The sequence below is a fragment of the Gorilla gorilla genome, chromosome 9 (assembly GCF_029281585.2).
Source record: "Gorilla gorilla gorilla isolate KB3781 chromosome 9, NHGRI_mGorGor1-v2.1_pri, whole genome shotgun sequence".
Classification (NCBI taxonomy): Eukaryota; Metazoa; Chordata; class Mammalia; order Primates; family Hominidae; genus Gorilla; species Gorilla gorilla.
Genome location: NC_073233.2, coordinates 66,713,896 through 66,734,393, shown reverse-complemented (window position 1 = coordinate 66,734,393; position 20,498 = coordinate 66,713,896). Strand labels below are relative to the sequence as shown.

The 20,498-nt window shown below is 38.1% G+C and overlaps 1 protein-coding gene across 1 annotated transcript; it reads right to left on the bottom strand.

Annotated features, from left to right (window-relative positions):
• Positions 1-373: 373 nt before the first annotated feature.
• Positions 374-11,289, bottom strand: LOC101143657 (putative glycine N-acyltransferase-like protein 1B). The gene is made up of 6 exons (XM_031016332.3): positions 10,973-11,289; positions 9,676-9,795; positions 8,883-8,990; positions 2,455-2,581; positions 2,000-2,177; positions 374-1,742 (listed from the first exon to the last, which is right to left on the bottom strand). Exons 2-6 carry the CDS (start codon positions 9,751-9,753, stop codon positions 1,325-1,327), a joined length of 909 nt encoding a protein of 302 aa, XP_030872192.3. The 5' UTR covers positions 9,754-9,795; positions 10,973-11,289; the 3' UTR covers positions 374-1,324.
• Positions 11,290-20,498: the final 9,209 nt, after the last annotated feature.

The window sequence follows — 20,498 nt, the reverse complement described above, 5'->3', positions numbered from 1 at the left end:
ATTGATTTATACTAAGCTGTAACAGATCTACCATAGCCTTCTAAAATGAATTGGAGTTTCTTAAAAACTCCATGACCTACACTATTCTTTAGGTGCTGGAATTGCACACTTTCAAATCGTATCAAGTATAAACATTCAATTTTGTGGAGGTTTATTTTTTATGGAGAGATGAGGTGTTGTTTAATACTGGTAGACTTTACTCCAAAAGACAATTCTATTAAGATTTCTTTTGTTTTTTAAAATCTAGACTATAAGAAGGAGTAAAAATGCCATTTTTTTTTTTTTTCTTTTTGCTGTGGCTACAATGTTCACAGTAATCCAAGCTCCAATGACAGGGTGGGAGAGCGGAGCCAAATGAGGCCATGTTTTTTTCACAAAGTGTATTTTTCTTTTTTTTTTTTTGAGATCAGGGATTCAGAAATTGTAACATAAGTGTATAATTATAAAGTTATTATGATAGTGCATGGCACGTGTCCTTTCCATCATCTGGATTTTTCCACTTTTACTGTATGGCTCACTCTTACTCTCTAGTCTTCACCTTAGTGGTCTCTTCTCCCTGGAATGCCCTTGACCCCTTAAGATAGCAGTGCTGCAAACATCAAAAGCTGAATTTATAACCAGACTCACCGGCAACACCTTGTCCTGTGCCATGCTTCACTAATGATGAGGAAGTGAGAAAGAGTAGGAGAAAGGAGGCAGGCACAACAAATGTCATTTCCATAGCAGAGGCCGCAAGACCAGCCCACTTGATTCTCTGGAGATCCTTTTCTGCATAACAATGATGAAAGGTAGCCTAGGAAAGCCATTTGTCTGAGGCTTCACCTTTGATACCTTGCTAGTCACTAAACTAAGAGACTGATTCCATTCTTTAGTATAGCCATTGCCTCATAAATCCATACATAGCAGGGGTATTTCTTTCCAATAAAGTATCCATATAGATTAGGTATATTCTATTGATAATTTTATTAAAGTTCTTCATTTGTCTTCCGGATAGTAGATTCTATCAATCAAGTTGCGTAAAGAGTTCTGATTCCCAGAGGTAAGAACTGAGCCTGGCTTTCTAGTTACATGTTTACTGGTAACCCCGTCCTTCCCTACAACACTTAAGCATATTTAATGACTATATCCTCCCCTGCCTCCAGCTTGGATTATAAGCTCCTCAAGAGCATGGCTGTGGCCTTTATCATCAAGTCTCCATGTGAGAAAGAGTTCCTGCCATATCGCAAATGTCCAATCAACATTTGTAAGTGAAGAAAGCTATTCTGTGGTGTCTGCTTTAATATTAAGAGATGGCTTGCCCAAGATTGCTAAGCAGCTTCATTGTCTACAACGGAACAAGATTCTGTGGGTAGCAGGTCCATTGGTGCCACTGACAGGAGGCCTCAAGGAAACCTAGTGCCCTATTCATTCTGATGGCGCTTTGATTTTCTTCCAGCACAGAGCCGTAAAATGGAATATTCGTCTGACACAGATACTTCATGTATCGCACCATCATCCGTGTCGCGTTGCCTCTCCTTCGGTATTTTTCCACGCTGTAGCCCATTCCTATTTCACAAGAAGGGTCCATGGTTACCCATGAGACCGGGACCCCCTCTGGGCCCAGCATACAGGCTGCTGGCAGGGCTCCTAGGCAGCGCTTGATGTAACGCAGGCTCCTCTTATTCATCCCTAGCTTCCAGTTGTCATTTACCAGCCCAGAATAAGACATATTCAGCTGGGCATACTTAAAGTTCGGAGTCTCGCTGTAGAAAACAAAAAGAAAGACAACAGCTTTCATCCCCACTCCTGTAATTTCTAGGTGCCATTCCATTCTAGAGATCCCAGGCCCTCTTCTTGTTAAAAGACCCACCATTGCAAAGTGGCATATTTTGACCATTGACAACCTTTATTCATCCCAAGGAATGAATTCATCCTCTCTTCATTCCAAAACTGATTTATGTGAATTACAAAAATGTACAAGGAATAGCAATTATAAATGATCAGCACATGTTTTTTGTACCTCTCCAATTCGTCATCTGGGTGGCCTGTCTCAGCCCAGCTTCCAAGCTTGCTTTTATTGGTGGCATGGAGCTTCAGGATATCTTCTGTAATAAGGAGGAGTGCTCTCGAATGCTCTACCTTCACTGAATTTGAAAATGCAGCTGCTCTTATCCCCTCACCTAAACTTTCTTGAAAACCTGAGAGAAAGCCAAGAAAGCAATATTGTCAGACACGCAGTTCTCTACTTACACTGCTCACACCTGATTAATACCTCAGTGGTTAGTAGTTTTCAAAGTGAGTTTACACCACAATCAGCTATAGTCCTTGGCACACCACAGATTGCTCCACCTCTCCCAGCTCAGAGAGTTTCTATGAATTTACATTTCTAATGAGTTCTCAGGTGTTGCTAATGCTGTTAGTTGAAGACACAATTTGAGAAGCACAGCTGCTTCCCCATTTCTTCAGACTTGTTACCTTGGATTTGGAGTTTCTGTTTCCAGTTTATGATCTCAGAATTTTTCAAAACTTCTTGTGATTTTTGAGGGTCTTTGAAGAATATACGATATACATTAGTGTATGAATCCATGTCATCAGTCATCTCCTGTATAGGATGGTGAAAGATCAGGTCATTCCCTTGAACTTTTTATTCTCCTCTCACTGATTGCAATTATCAGAAAAATGAAAATTGAAAAGAAAATTTTAACACTAGCCCACGATGGCTGCAGTTGGGCACATGGATAGTAGAACCAAGGCCTATAAGCTACTGCTGACCTCTTACCTGTGTAACTGGAGTTTGTTAAATATTGAACACTGACAGGTACTGGTTATAAACCTGCTTCTCAGATACATAACAAAGACAGGATGAAATCAGTCACCTTCCACCAGGCCTTAAGATGCCTCACCTTTCTCCCTACCCACTCAACCGCACACTTACCTTATTTTATATATAGCATCACAGAGCGCCCAGGAGAAGCAAAGGAATGCAACAATTGCTTCTCTCCCTGCTTCTCTCACCTCCTGGGCCACACATATCCCCCTGTTATATATACTGTGCCCCACATAACCCCCTGTGGGACATATTCTGCATTGTACTGAGTCTGTGTTGATAGGGTTAAGTTCTTAAACTTGGCACAAGGTGAATTTAACTGTGATTTCTCTAAGTTTTAGTGCCTACTGTTTCACCAGACACCTACATCTATACTGTTCTAGAATCTACAGTGTCCAGGGTTTGAGCAAGATACTTTAGTGAATAGAAACATTAAGGAGACATTGCCTTTTCCCAAGGCTACAGGATATCAGCCTCTTTGAAGAGTGACATGGCCTTTACAGCCAGAAGCCCACAAAATAGAATGAAGTAACTGAATTTTTGGTAGCACTCTGAACAATTTATGTGGTGTTAGACTCATGGGTTTTAAAGAAAGAGACTTGTGATCCCATTCTCACAAGGCACAAACTTCATGGGACGATGAGTATCTGTTTATCAGGGGAAATATAAACAATAAGTGTGAGAGTTTTAGCAGTGAATGTATTAATATTATGTTGAAAATTGTATTGTTAAGGAGTAAAAGAGAAAATAGTGTAACTAATTTTAAGGAAACCTTCAAAAATTTGGGGGTGCTTTTATAAATGCAAGTTCCTGAATATGGCCAAAACACAACACCTCAGTGAATTTAAAAGAGTAGAAGTTTTAAAAGACCGGATTTTAAAAGAATGACTTAAAATAGCCAAGTAAATATTCAAAGAATTATAAAGAGAATATCAAAGTAAACCAGAAAATAACTAATGGAACAATTTGTAAAAATAAAAGCCATAAATACTGAAATGTAGAACAAAGCACAGTGCAAAGGATATATAAAGCCGAAAGTTCATTATTAAATGGGAAAAAGAGAAAGAGAAGAAGAGAGAGAGAGATAAACTTCTGGTAAGGCATTTAAAGGAAATACAAGAGAAAGAGAAAAAAGAAAAAAAGGCATAGAGTATGAGCCATGAGAACGGAAACAGAAAAGAAAAAAGACTTATAATAGAAGATTATATACTCCAAGGCAACATATTCACTGATAAAGAAATGGATGTTATCCCTCAAGAATAAACTATCAAAATTGACTTTCAAAAAATAGAAAACTTCAACGAACTAATAGAAATATCAGAAATGAAATTAAACATCTACCATTTGAAAAGTGGACAAGAATTATGGCCTCCAGCTCCATCCGTGTTGCTACAAAGGACAATATTTTATTCTTTTCTATTGCTGTGTAGTATTCCATAGGAATGTATGTAGCAAGTTTTTTTTATCCAGTGCACCTTTGATGGGGATCTGTGTTGATTCCATGTCTTTGCTATTGTGAACAGTGCAGCAATGAACATCCTAGTGCATGTGTCATTTTGGTAGAATGATTCATTTTCTTTCGGGTATTTACCTAGTAATGGCATTGCTGGGTCTAATGGCAACTCCGTTTAAGTTCTCTAAGAAATTTCCAGACTACTTTCCACAGTGTAATAATCCTAAGCAAATTAATGCTGTAACAGAAAATCAAATATCATGTTTTCACTCATAACTGGGAGCTAAGCATTGACCATACATGGACATAAATGTGGGAACAATAGACACCATGGACTCTAGAGGGTGGAGGGAAAGGGGCTGGGTTAGAAAACTACCTATTGGGTATCTGCTCACTACCAGGGTGATGGGATCTGTCCGTACTCCAAGACAAATATGCACATGTACCCCCTTTATCTAAAAGGAAAGTTGAAATTACAAACTAAAAAGTAGCCAAAATTAGATTATTTTACATTTCAATTCTATATAAGACAAAACCAAACACATAATTTTAATTGTAGAGTTTGGTAAAAGATGAAAAAATCCTAATGCCAAATCTGGTAAAGAAATAACAAAAAGAGAGTTACTGACCATATTGGCTTATGAATACAGATGCAAAAATTCTCAATAAAATATTCAGTAGCATATGAAAAGAATGTGAACATGAACAGTTTGTTTTAGAAAGGCCAGAATGACTTTGATCAGAAGATCTTTTAGGGTAATAAATTAAAGGAGGAAAAAATTACATGAGTATATAAATTGCCATAAAAAGACAAAAATGAAATAACATGAAATTTACCCTTCATTCTAAATATAATTTCTATGAAAGTGGGAAAACAGGAAAGTGCTCTAAGCCTGTAAAGACAGAATTAAATGTAATTTTAAAGGTAAGTGTTATATAGCTATTTCATTAAAATCAGGAATGAGACAAGAATAGAACTATTATTATGGTTATTTAATATTGTTTTCTTAGGTTGTACATTACACAATAAGGCAAGAAACTAAAAACCCATACAAATATTGGCAAAGAAGCAGCAAATTACTTTGTTTATAGATTACAGTATTACACATTTAGAAAATCTAAGAGACTTCGACAGAAAACAAAAACAAATAACACCCCAGACAAACAAACAGGATTTTAAAGCATAGTGTGACATATTTGGAAATCAAGAATATAAATAGAAAGCAATAACAAAATAATAATGCTCAGAAATAGAAAAGGAAAAATAATTTAATAATCTTAAAAAATAATATAAAATACCTAAGGATAAACTTAATGGAAAAATCATGTAGTTTACCTCAGGAAAACACTAATATTTTACCAGATGGCATAGAACACAAACTGAAAAAAGTGAGAGAAAGACCATATTTCTTGATAAAAATATTTAGTATCACAAAAATATTAATGCTTCCACAATTGTCTAAAAAACTCCTCCAATACGAATCACAATTGCAATACTTAGTTGGGGGAATTGGGGAACTGAAAAATTAGTTTTTGTTCATATAGCTCTTAAGTTTATAAGAAATAGGAAAGCAAGAAAAACATTAGTGAAGGGTGATTTGCTTTATTAGATATTAATATTTACCACAAAACATTGAAATAGCGTGAGAAAAGACTAAAACAAATACAGAAATAGCTACAAAAATATATAAAAATATTACATGACAAAATAGACATTTATGTTTCAGTAGCAGAGTGACTTATTTAATAAATAGCACTAATGTAATTAGCCAGCCATAAGGTGAATAAATATAAAAGAATGTTAATGCATGCTATTCAAAAATATATTGCAAATAGAATGAAGTTTGAAATGTTAAAAGTAAAAACTCACTGTAAGACAAAATGAAAAAAACAACTTGTATGATCTTGGATTAGGAAAAATCTTCCTAATTATTAACAAAAAAACCCCCAAAGCCTCAGGAATCATAGTGAAAAAGATAATATATTTGATTACATGAAAATTAAAAATTGCTTCATGTGAAAATCTATCAATAAAATAGAAAATAATTCTCAATTGGGCAACAAATTTGTAGCATACACCTTGTGTTAGTATCCCTCATATCAAAAACACATAGAGAATTTTAAGAATGACACAAAATCCCATTGTAAAAATGGTCAAACAATATAAACAGTTCACAAGTAAACCCAAAATGACTGATAATCATATGAAAATATATGTTGAATATCACTAGTCAGGGAAATGCAAATTAAATCTACAATAAGATGCCACTTTTCACCCACCAGTTTGGCATAAATTAGAAGAAGGATAACATTCAGTGCTGGTGAGAATGTGGGAAACAATTCTTCCACAAATTGCTAATGGAAATAATACTGTGGAATCCTTTGGGAAGGTAGTCTGGCAGTGCCTACTTAGGATAAGAGAAGCTCTTACTTGGACGTATCCCTTTTGGAAACCAATTGCATTGAGAAAAGTTTCCAGGATGTAAGGACATGTATACAAGGATGTTTATTGAAGCATTGCTTGTAATGGCAAAGAAGTATGAACAGTTTGAACCCAACAGGAGGAGAATGACTGACTAGCATTACATTGACTGTATGGAACACCACAGTTATTAAAACGAATACCTTAGTGCTGTATTGATTCACTCAAAGCAATGTCCATATGTCAAAGGTTATGGACATGTTAAAAAGTGATGACAGTTTGTGTGTTAATATGGGCAAGGACACTGATTACCCCAAAGGGTAGGAATGGAGGAGAGGAGGGCAAAGAGGTGAGAGGTTATTAACTTCTTAAAATCATGTTGGATTTTTCCACTTGTATAATCAGCGTATATTATCTTTCTGATTAAAAACCAAGAAAGGAAAAATTTTTTTCTAGAGAAATTCTCCTGCATCTCACCTTAAAAAGGTCTTCTTCAAAATTGCATCAATTTTCAATACTGAAAGAAACGTGGTATACTATGGAATCAGACTAGGTGAATGTATTTCCAAGTAAATTGCAGCATATTTCATTCTTTCCATTTTTTTGGTCAAATATGTGTGGCATGGAACTTTTATATTTTAATATTTTTGTTTACTGACTCACTTTATAAAAACTAGCCTTGTTCAAAGCAATGCATATATGAAGTTACAGCTTGATGGTACAGTTACATTGTTAAAATACACATAGTAGCTACAAAGTTACTGAAGTAAAAAGAACTCTTTGACCTCATACAGTTATTTAGCATATCACACTTTGAAGAAATTGGACCATGGATCAAATAAACTAAGCATTAATCTTCCATCTGAAATTGTCAGGAAACCTTGAGATCAAAAGAACATCCCTGGGAAGGTGTTAGGCTCAGCTTATTATTATGTGGGTGCTCAGCGTCTATACCCACCTGAAGCTGGGCTGGCCATGAGGCTTCAGTTCACTAACCAGATGTGCATGAAACAGATACAAAAAGGGGAAGCCTTTAGGGCCAAAAAATAGACCTAGGTTTGTATTACTATTTCAGCTTAATCGTGTATACCTTGTCTGTCCTCAGCCAACAATGGCTAATTATGGTAAATACTATTTAGAATTATGTGCTATGTACTAAGTGTTTGACATGTGGTATCTCATTTAAACCTTCTGTGATCCTCTGAAGAGTGTCCTCCAATTTTTCCCATTTTAACAGATGATAAAACTCACAGAAGGGCCTATGGTTATATAGCTAGTAAAAGTGGCAGAGTCCATTGAAGTTGAATTCAGATTGGGGAATGCTTTAACAGATGGTATCCAGCAGCTACATGACTGAATATTTCTCAGTGTTGTTTCCTCATCTCTAAATTGAAGATATTAAAGCTCACTTTGTAAAATTGTTCTGATGATGACAGTCACTAATGAGTGAGGTGCTTCCACACAGTTGACACACAGTAATTGTGTGTCCCTTCCCTGGTTCCTGAGAAGCAACTTTTATTTTTTTATGACAGGGTCTCACTCTGTTGGCCAGGCTAGAGTAGAGTGGTGTGATCTTGGCTCACTGCAGCCTCAACCTTCTGGGGCTCAAGCCATCCTCCCATCTCCATCTCCTGTGTATCTAGGAGTATAGGCATGCACCACCATGCCCTGCTAATTTTGTTTATTTTTTTGTAGAGATGAGGTCTCACTATGTTGCACAGGCTGGTCCCAAGCTCCTGGCCTCAAGTGATCCTCCTGCCTTGGCCTCCCAAAATGCTAGGATTACCGGTAAAAGACACCATGCCTGGCCATGAGATGTAATTTTACTGGTAGACTACTCCCTTGGTTTTTGTTTCTAAATCACTGTTCTGATATCTCAGACACACAACTTTCCCTGTAAATTGGCCTCCATTCAGCCCCTGCAGGTGACCCCTGCCACCTCAAAGGGCCCTTAATCTGTGAGTGTCAGCCTTGTCCTTTTCCTCCCCTTCCCCCTTGAACCCCTTTCCCAAATGAGTCTTATGCTTTACAGGAAGAGTGGTAACATGTGGCATTCATGCAAGCTGCTCATTAACGAAGGAGTGTTTTAAAATACTCACATTTCCTTTCACCCTATAAAAGCAGCCATGGTGTCTGAATTGGACATTTCCTCAGGCCCTTTGGACCTGCCTGGCTCCACCAGTCCCTGTCTGTGTGCCTACCTGTTTTTGAGGTCGGATAATAACCATCTGATACTTGGGCCAGGAGTCCACCAACACCTCCATGTTGAAGGGGTTCCCGTGATTGATGTGAAACAGAGAGCCATACACCTGAAGGAGGGATGAAAGGGAATAGGAGAGGTTGAGATCCCCAGAGATGGGGGTCTGTATGTGAAGAGGAAGAGAAAAATGGAAGTCAGGAGACAGCACTGGGACCAAGTTGGTGATAGTGTGATCAGCAGCATCTCCAGGACCATACTGATGGACGTGAAGTCACCAGCAAACAGGCAGAACTCACATGGAGGTGTCCTTGTGATACCACAGAGCTACTGTGCACTAGCTGGGCACTTGACAATGCATTTAGCACTTATATTGTATGGATTCGTTCAGTGTCCACAACAACTTTAATAGATGGGTACTAATATTATTCCCATTTTATTAATGAAAAGACCAAAGGTAAAGGCATAGAAAGCTAAAGACACAGGCACAATGATATCTGACTAAAAAATGGCAGCCTTGCAATGCATATTTATTGAATCTGGCCCCAAACCGATGTTTGTAGCCACCATTCTTCACCACCTCTCCAAATGAGTGATAAAATCTGCAGAGTCAGCCTAGCTGCTTGTTCCCGAGGACAAGCAGCAGCTCTTAACATGCCTCCTTTGTCCCCAACCCCATCCTGTTTCCCAGCTCCAACCCTCTGCACAAAGTCAGGAAGAACGAGATCCTTGAGCCTGTTATTTTCTCATCCTCAACACCCGTACTCCCATACCCCAACCTCCCACTGTTCCTTCACCTTCAGGGACTCAGGAATGCTCCTTGCTAAAGATTTGAGTAGGGCCAGCAGCTGCTCAGAATTATTCAATAGAATCATTTTGTGGGATGCTTCAGTCCTCGAGCCCTTCAAGAAAAAACTCTGAAGAGAAGTGAAGGGAAAATGTTAAAGGACCAGATGAAATTAAAATGCACTTTACACATCTCCATTCAAGTAACACTCATGATGTAGGTACTGTTAGTATCGTCTTCATTTTGAATACACCAAAGCTTAGAGAGACTAAATAAATTTCTCAAGTTCTTACGGGGATAAATGACAGAGTCCTATCCAAAACCCATGCATTTCCTCTCTGGTGGAATGAATTAAAAGTGAATATTAAGAGTTCTGTGAGCTTCCCACATGCCTGTAGCAGAACACTCCACCACCACCATCATAACATTTCTTTTATTTTGGTCATCAGATGCCTGAAGAGTCTTCTTTCTTCTGGAATAGGAAATATCTAAGAACAGTTGTGACTGGAAACCTCAGAGCAGGAGTTGGCAAAGATTTTCTTTAGTTTCTTAGGGCCAAATATTTCAGATCTATAACCATTTTGAAATTTTTCCCAGTTTCATTACAAAAATAAGAAAAAAACATAGAAAATTTGGAAACATATCTGTAAATTTCCTTTGCAATAACACTTGGAATTCTTACAAATGTGACAAAGAGTATAACAGTTGACATTCTATAGTGCCAAACCGGTTCTTAGCCAAAAGGGACTTTACTGAGAGCCCTCATTTTTAAATGTAGTTCAATGAATTGTTTTTCATTTGAAATGTTCCATTCTAAGTTATCTTTAGTAAGATTTTTCCATTTGCATAAGACTTCTCTGCCTCCCAGTCCTAATGTATAAGCCAGAAAGAACTCAGTTTTTCAGAAATTAAGGATTCCAGTTTTACGTAAAATACTGGCTTTACTCTCAGGTTCTTTTGATTAACTTAACCAATGAATTTTCCTACCTAGGTGCACAAGAAAAATGAAACAAATGGGTAGAACACAAAAATCCCTGTGAATTTCCCAAAGCCGAATTTTATGACTGCTGCGACATTACTGCTTACTGCCACTTCCTTTCTGACCCAGTCAGCTGTTAGTGGCCTCTATTGTTAGTGGCCTCTAAGTGGATCCAAGCCAGTTTAATTCCCAGATCAAATTCATTTCTAAACCCAGTCCATTTTCTGTTGCAACTCCAAATCCAGTTTGGATCACAAATTTGCGCAAGGAAACTCGGAGAGCTCAAAACACAAATGTGTGAAGCTCCAAAATGCAAGAGGGAGCTTACCTTTGATCCTCAGCTGCTCTGAGAGATCAATGGACACAAGTGGATCCTGCAGATACCTTCTGTGTTTACTCAGTGCTCCTGGGGATACTAGAAGCTCCACTTCAGATTCTGCTTCTGACACAATCTGATAAAATAAAAACTTCAGCTGACTTAAATTTAAAGTTTAGTTGAGCAATGAACAATTCGTCGATCCAGCAGCCTTCAGAATCACAGCAGATTCACAGAGGCTCCAGGGGTGCCTTGTGGTCAAAACAAATTTATATGCAAAAAAAGTTAAAGTGACATCCAGGAACCAGAAATGAGTTACAGAAACAGTGACATTGCTGTCAACTGGGCGTTTGCCTTATTTAAACACGGTTTGAACATTCAGCAGTCTATGAGTGGTGATGTAAGGCTGCTGGGACTGGCCAACATTCAAATATTGTTACAGGTGCACACTCCTAAATTAGGTTTTCAATTTTGTCTATTAAGCTAGGTTACTCTTCACCCACAAGGGCTCAAATGAAGTACAGAGTCCTTCTCAGACCGTATTTAATTTGCTTTAACACTCTGTAGCAAAATTCACTGAAAGGATTGTCTACAAATGCTATCTCCAATCCTCCCCCTAATCTTATCTAACTGGGTTTTTGCTGCTACCATTTTACTGAAACATTTTTTAAATCCATTAGTGATCTCTATGTTATTAAATCCAGTGATCAATTATTGCTTCTGTTCTTAATAGATCATTCTTTAAGACTTTCTTCACTTGGTTTCCAAGAAAACACACTCTCTTCGTTTTCCTTTAACTTCACTGGTTATTTCTCAGTCTCCTCTGTGGACCCTTCTTTTCTCCCCAACTTCTTAATTTTGCATCACTTTAGAGTTCAATCATTGGCCTTCATTTGTATCCACACTTACTCCCTGGTAATCACATCTGGTCCCATGGCTTTAAAATCAATCTGCTTGCCAATGACTAATACATTTATATTACTATTAAAACTCTTTTCCAAACTCAAGACATATGTATCTAATGGCCTGTTTGATATGTCTTGGATTCCACCCAATAGCCATCTCAAACTCATTATGTCTCAGATCAAACTCCTTATCCACCCTCTCCACCCAGCCTACTTCACCTGTAGTCTTTCTCAATTAAGTTGATGGCAACTCCACCTTTTCACCTATTCAAATAAAAACTCTTGGAATTATTCTTTTTTTTTTTTTTTTTTTTTTTTTTTTGAGACGGAGTTTCGCCCTGTCGCCCAGGCTGGAGTGCAGTGGTGCGATCTCGACTCACTGCAAGCTCCGCCTCCCGGGTTCACGCCATTCTCCTGCCTCAGCCTCCCGCGTAGCTGGGACTACAGGCGCGCACCACCATGCCCGGCTAATTTTTGTATTTTTAGTAGAGACGGGGTTTCACCGTGTTAGCCAGGATGGTCTCGATCTCCTGACCTCGTGATCCACCCGTCTCGGCCTCCCAAAGTGCTGGGATTACAGGCGTGAGCCACCGCGCCCGGCCCGGAATTATTCTTAAGTATCTTTTCCCCTCCCACTTTACATCCAATCCAGTATGACATTCTGCTCATTCTGGTTGGGAGAAAAGTCTTCATGGCCTCTCACATTTCTGCATGTCTTAGGAGCAGAGACATTGACAGCCTTTGCTCCTATCCTTTCAAGGAAGTCTGTAAAGAGTACAGCTTGGTACAGCTTGGAAGCTGGAGATACTGCTTTCTTCTGAAGCAGAAGGCAGTTTTGCTGCAACACACATCTATTGAATTTGCGACATTAATCTGCCTTCCTGTATTTCATCTGTAGGACTTGTGGAGCAGAGATGACTGACACAAACATATAAATCATTCTGCCTGTTGAAGGCATATAAAATCCTGCCTTTACCTGGAAGCTTGTGTCATCTGCCAGCATTTCTGAATCTGTGCCCCTGTAAACTTTTAGATGCTTCAGAGTTCTCTGCAGTCTTTTCTGGATGGAGAATGTCTTTAGTCTTTTGTCTATGTAAAACCAGAACGCTCCTTTTAAAACAAAAGCCACATTTTGTTATTCGTTGTGCAAGTCCTGCTGTCACTCCCAATCTCATTCAGAGAAAGATATATAAAAGTCTTATAACAGCCATCTAAGTTCTCCATGACTTAGAATCCAGTCACCTCCCTGACATCCCTCCAGTCATGTCCCTGACTTCAATCTCTTTGCCTTCTCTGCTTCAGGCACTTTGCTGTCCTTTTTCTTCTGCTTGCATTCTGTTTTCTCATTATACCTATAGAAAACCTTATTACCCTCTTTAAATCTTCACCTTAAAGCCACTTGCTCAATGAGGCCTCCTCTGACCATCCTATTAACAATTACAACTGTTCCCCTAGTTTCTCTGCAATGCTCCTGTGCCCCATTGTCATTCTCTGCCTCTTATCTTTTTCTTTTTTGACAGGGTCTCACTCTGTCACCCAGGCTGGAGTGCAGTGGCTGGATCATTAGTCACTGCAACCTTGACCTTTCAGGCTCAAGCATTGTCTCACCTCAGTCTCCTGACTAGCTACAAGCATGAATCAATGTGCCTGGCTAATTGTCTTATTTTTATGTTATAGAGATGGTGGGGGGGGGGGGTCTTCGTTTTTCAGACTGGTCTCAAACTACTGGTTATAGTTTTATAACTTTCTGTGCCACACTCTGATACCCCAAAATATCTAGCAGAGACAAACATAAAACCCAGAAAAAATGTATGCTGACAATTCTGAAGACATTTCTATTTTTATCTTACAATAATTTTAATGCTAGCTTCTTAAAAATTTACTTAAGTAACATGAATGTAAAAAATACTTTGGACTTATTTACTTAATCTAGGAGTGTTCTTTTATGTATAAGCCAATTTGGTAGACACAACATATAATGTAATACATGTGCATACACATAAACACATCTAGATGTATATACACACAAAGATCCAAAAGCTTTTACCTTGGAACTCTAGCCATGAGATAGTAATACAGTCTCAACTGCCTGCAAACATGTCCACATGGCTGAACTTTGTTAGCCTTGATAGGTAATCCAGGGAAAGCTGTGAACCAAATTTTAAATAAAAGTAGTTTCTGTGGCAGTTTGATTTTTAAAGGTCAAAACTCCCTATACTCCCAGAACACTGGGGTCAAAAACAGCACCAGATGAGATCATCACATGTTAACCTGGCCCGACCCTGCTTAAAATAGCAGCACAAAAGCCAACTTTCCCATTCAACAGCAAACTCCAGATTCCAAACTATACTGGAGCCAAACAGTGTCACAAAAGAGTACCAGTTTATCAAATTCTAATTTCCCATGACTGTATCAGACACATGCAAACAATCACTAAAACACAATCCAACTGCTGCAGCATCAAACAAGCCCCAAAAGTCTACAATGTGAAAGAGTTGTGGTGCTTCCTCTCTCCATTGGTTGGGCTCAATTGACCTGAAATAAAAATTCCTTCAGAATTTCTCAGATGGAGAGGAGCTGATCCCACTCTCTGGTTCCCCCAAATGACACTCACTTGCCTGGATACACACACAATGACAAACAAGCTCCTAAGAGTGTCCGTACTGAAATAGTCAGGGTACTTCCCTCTCTTCATCAGTTGGGCTTGTTCAACCTGCAAGTGGAAATTCCTTTAAAAATTTCCCAAACTGTGAGGAGGAGATCTTTCTGTCTGGGCCCACAGAGGAGAGTCACCTATCTGGATGCAAATATCAAATTTCAAAGGCAGTTCTCCCAAGGCAATCAGGAACATGGTTGGGGCCAGCTATGGCTGGTCCTAGAGAGAGGGTACTCATCTCTATCCAAAATTGGGTAAGCAGCTGCTTAGGAGGACTTTGAGATTCCCTGCCCATGGTAGCTGAGCCAAAGTGTTCCTGGTTGGGGAATCAAAATCTGTTACTGAAACACCAGGGGTGTGGTCTAGCTCCAGCTGCTCACTGCACAGAAAACCAATTCATATCAACAATTATTGCCAAGGAAGAATGTTGAATCGGATGCTGTAGGAGAGGAGATGATAGTTCAGTGTCAAATCCATCTCCCTGACCAGCTAAAATTATGAGTTTACATAGCAGGGAGGAAATGTAACCATGTGTAGAAGAACAGGAACTCAGGAGACCTAAGGAAGCAATCATAATGTATGAGGGGCCTGGTGTGCCACAATCTGGATGGGATCATCTGGTGAGTTTCAGTTCTTTTATACTTTTTGAGGGACCTAGGGGTCCTTTACCAAGGATGAAACTCATATAAAACAAATAAAAGTTTCACGCTTTAAGACCAGAATGGTCAATTTCTATGTTTATACAAAAAACTATCCATGGGACTACAGGGGAGGTTTCATTTCGAGTGCCAGTGCTAGCTGCAGTCGGCCTCAAGTCTGCCTAGGCTTCTGTCAAACTGTCTCAGGACCTTGGCCAGGAGAATAGCTTCCTCTCCCATCTGTGGGCTCCTCTCCCATCTGTAGGGCTGCTGAGATAGCCAAGTTCTTAGAATACCTCAGTTCCAGAGCAGACACCTTTGTATCAGCCTTTCAGACCAGCTCTGGACTCTCTCTAGATCTCAGCCCATGCTTATGGTGTGCAGGGGGATAAGGCGGAACTAGACCCCTATGACTTCCTCCCAGAAACAGAATCTGACAGAGTGGTTACTCTGCAGGACTCTAGCAGGGGATTCTCCAAGTCCACTTCTCTGATGTAGCTAATCTATGGATCAAAACTGAAAGGTTTAGCCTTCTGTGTCACTGCTTCTGGGCTCTCTGGGCCTAGCTCAGCTCTGATATCAGTCCCATCATACTCAGTATTAGTCATAAGTGACTTCCCGAAACACTCATGGCAGCTTGGATTCTGGCACAAACATGGGGTCTCTGAATGGAAGCAATGAATTCTGGTTTTACTGGTGCTGAGTTTATGCTAATCAGTTTTGGGTTTTTCAGTCTGCGTGAGAGATCTCTGATTCTAGGTCTCTCCAACTGCGTAGCCCTGAATCTTCTTCCAACCTTTGGGAAACCGCAGGTCCTTCAGGGGGTCATGGTGGAGTAGACACCTAGGATACCATTTAGGCATGGCCCCACTTTCAAAAAGGGTCCCAAATATGAGATTCCAGCTGTATCACCAATGATATCACCCATTGAAACTCAGACAGAATGAAGAGAACACATTCACCATCAGTTACATGCTGGCAGAAGTCCACCCTGAATCAATGCTTTATAATTCCTGTACTGATCTTGTGAGTAGAAAAACAGTATTGCATGGCATTTTTGTGGTTGTAAGCATACATTTATAAAATACACAGATTTTAAAGCCATTATATTATCAATGTTTTGATCTATCTTTATTTTGTGGTATACTTCATACTACAAAGAGTGGCAATAAGCTGGCCATCTTTGAACCCCTGTGAAGCCTTGAAACTGTTGCTCATGGCAGGGAATGGGGACTGCATGGCTGAGTGTCTGTGGGAGGCTGGTGGAGATGCTCCCTCTGTGTATTCTCACAATGTGTCAAGGATCTCTGGGATGCTTCGTTCATATTAATGTCCTTAATTAGGCCCATTCCATAACCTAGCCAGCCCTTGTAGACACAGGTTCAATGCCCACATCAGAGCCATGTCAGCCCCTGTAGACATGGGCTTCAGTCCAGCCCCTACTGGTACAGGCTGTATGCCTGCCCTTATAGACATAGGCTTTATGTTCATCCCCACATACCCAGTGAAAATATCCAGCCAGTGGATATAGGATTCAGGCCCAACTCTACAGACCCAGGAACCAAGCCTACCACCTGCTGACACAGGCACCAGGCCAGCCTGCCTGAAGACTTCAGCAACAAGTTCACCTGCACACAACAACAGACACCCTACCAAGAATTGCTGGATGACTGGGGAAAGGTTTTTCCAGACAAAGCCAGTATGCAAAGACTGGAATAACTTTCTTGTTTTTCAAATGTGCAGACACAAACGCACAGCCTAAAAATCAAGAAATATAAGAGAAAAATGATACCACCAGAGGAAAAAAAAAGAATACCCAATAGCTGACCCCAAAAAATAAAGGTTTATGAACTTTCTGACAGTGAATTTAAAATAATTGTCTTTAAAATGCTCAGTGAGCTTCAAGAGAACACAGATAGATGACTAAAAAGAATCAGAGAAATAATACATGAACAAAATAGAAAGTTCAACAAACAGAAAGAAATCATTAAAAAAGAGACATTCTGGACATAAAGGACACAATGGTTCAACTGAAAATTTCATAGACTTCTTTGAAAGCAGATTTGATCAAGTAGAATAAAGAATCAATAAACTCAAAGACACATCATTTGAATTTACTGAGTCAGAGACACAAAAGGAAAAAAATGAGAAAAAATAAAGACATCCTACGGCAATTATAGAACATCAGTATGAGAACCAATGCACACATCATGTGTGTCCCAGAAAGAGAAGAGAAACACATAGGGAAAGAAATCTTATATGATGATATAATAACAGAATACTTTCCAAGTCTGGGGAAAGAGAAATATACAGGTATAGGAATATTGAAGATGTTTGATAAGATTCAGTCCCATCAAGAGTACAAGAAATATTTTAATTAAACTGTCAAAAAATCAAAGAAAAGGAAGATTCTGGAAACAGATGAGAAAACAAGCAAATAATATATAAGGGAGTTCCAAGAAGGCTAATAGCAGATTTTTGAGGAGAAACTTATAGGCTGAGAGCATGGAATGATACATTCAATGTTCTATAGAAAAAAAGTGTCAACCAAAAATAGGATTCCCGGGAAAATCTGTTTTTTGCAAATAATGGAGAGATTAAAATCTTTGCCAGAAAAACAAAAATTAAGGGAGTTTATTACCATCAGAGCTGTCTTACAGGAAATGCTAGAGAACAAATATTAGGACACAAAGCATGTCATAATAAATTTAAGAAGACTGAAATCATATCATTTTTTATTCCAGATCACAATGACATGAAACTAGAAATTAATAACAGGAAAATTTTTTAGAAAACTCACAAATACATGAAAATTAAACAGCATGCTTCTGAACAACAGATGGATTAAAGAGGAAATTAAAATGGAAATTTAAAAATATGTTGAGAACAGCAAAAATGGAAACTCAAAATACCAAAACTTGTTAGATGCTTCAAAACTTTTACAGTGAAAAAGAAGAAAGATCTTAAACAACTTAATGTTACACTTCAAGGAGGTATAAAAAGAATAAACTAAGTCCAAAGTTAATAGAATGAAGGAATAAATAAAGAATGGGGCAGGTAAATCAAATAGAAACTATGAAAACAATGAAAAAAAACCCCTGAAATTTGATCTTTCCAAAAGTTAAATAAGATTCACAAACCTTTATCCAGACTAAGGGGAAAAAAACCAGTTAATCATAAACAAAAAGGAGACATCACAACTTACATCACAAAAAAATCAGAAGAGACTATTATGACCAATTATATGCCAACAAATTGGATAATCTACAATAAATGGGTAAATTCCTAGATACATAAACCCCACCAAGATGAAGAAATTGAAAATCTAAACAGACCAATAATGAGTAAGGAGGTTAAATTAGTAATAAAAAATATTCCATTAAAGGAAAGCCCAGGACCTTATGGCTTCACTGCTGAATTTCACCAAATATTTAAAGAACAACTCATGTCAATCCATCTAAAAGCCTTCGAAAAAATTGAAGAACAGGGAATACTTCCAAAGTTATTTTACAAGGCAAGCATAATCCTGATACCAAAGATAGGGACACTTCAACAAATGAAAATATTAGGCAATAGGACTAACGAACATAGGTGCATCAATAAATATTAATACTAACAAACTAATCCCAACAGCATGTCAAAAAGTTCATTCATCATGATACAGTGGGCTTTAACGTAGGGTTGCAAAGATAATTCAACATACAGATCTATAAATGTGAAATACCACATCAACAGAATAAACAACAAAATCCATATGACACTTGATAGAAGCAGAAAAAGCATTTGATAGAGTTCACCATGATTTCCTGATTATGAACTCTCAACAAATGAGGTATAGAAGGAATGTAGCTCATACAATAAAGACCATATATGATAAATCCACCGCTAACATTACACTTAATGGTGAAATGTGAAAAACATATTTCTAAGATTAAGGACAAGAAAAGGATGCTCACTCTCACTACTTCTATTCAGTGCATTAATGGAAGTTCTACTCAGAGCAATTAGGCAAGAGAAAAAATAAAAAGCATCCAAATTGGAAAGGAAGTAGCTAAATATGTCCCTGTTTGCATATAGCATGGTCTTATATGTAAAAAATCCTAAAGACTGCAGCAAACTAGGTTAAAACTACTAAACAAATTCAGTAATGTGGCAAGATACAAAATGAACATATACAAATCAGTAGTGTTTCCATACACTAGCAATGAAAGACCTGACAAAGTAAAAAATCCTGTTTGCATAAGCTACAAAAAATAAATACTTAAGAGTAAATGTAAATAACGCGGTAAAAGACTTATATAGTGAAAATTATGAAACATATATGAAAAAAGTGAAGAAAACACAAATAAATAGAAAGCTATTTATTATTTATAGATTGCAAAAATTAATACTGTCAAAATGACAATAATGGCCCAAGTGATTTACAGATTCAATGCAATTCCTGTGTAAATACCAATGACATTCTTCAAAGAAATATAACACACCAAAAAATGTGTATGTTATCACAAAAGATCCTTAAGAGCAAAATTGATCATGAGCAACAAGAATAAAGCTGGAGATATCACACTACCTAATTTCAAAATGTACTATGAAGCAATAGTAATGAAAACAGGATTGTACTACCATCAAAACAGAAACATGAAACAATGGAACAGAATAGAACGTCCAGAAATAAATCCATGCATTTAAGATGATTGATTTTGACAAAGTTGTCAAGAACACGTGAATGGGGAATAGACAGTCTCTTTAATAAATGCTGTTGAAAAAAACTGCATATCCACATGCGGAAAATTGAAATTACACTTTATCTAACACCACATACAAAAATCAACCCCAGATGGTTTACAGACCTAAATGTAAGACCTGAGACTGCAAAACCACTAGGAAAAAACATGGGAGAAAAGCTTTGTGATATTAGTTGTGGCAATGGTTTTTGGATAGAATCCCTAAAGCACAGATAACGAAGGTCAAAATAGACAAATGGGATTGCATCAAACTAAAACAGTTTTATACAGCAAAGAAACAATCAACAGGACGAAGAGGCAACCTATGGAATGGAAGAAAATATTTGCAAACCATACATCTGATAAGGGGTTAATTTTTAAAATAATAAGAAACTTAATAGCAAGAAAACAAATAATCCAAATTAAAAATGGGCAAAGACCCTGAACAGATCTTTCTTTCTTTCTCTCTTTCTCTCTCTTTGAGTTGCTTTTCCTTTTTACTAGTTTGTGGTAATCTTAAAAACTCTATCACATCCATAAACCACCACAGGTGAGAGGATGATAGAGACAGAGAATGAATGCTACAGTAGGTGGACAGAGTGGGGAATCCAGGTA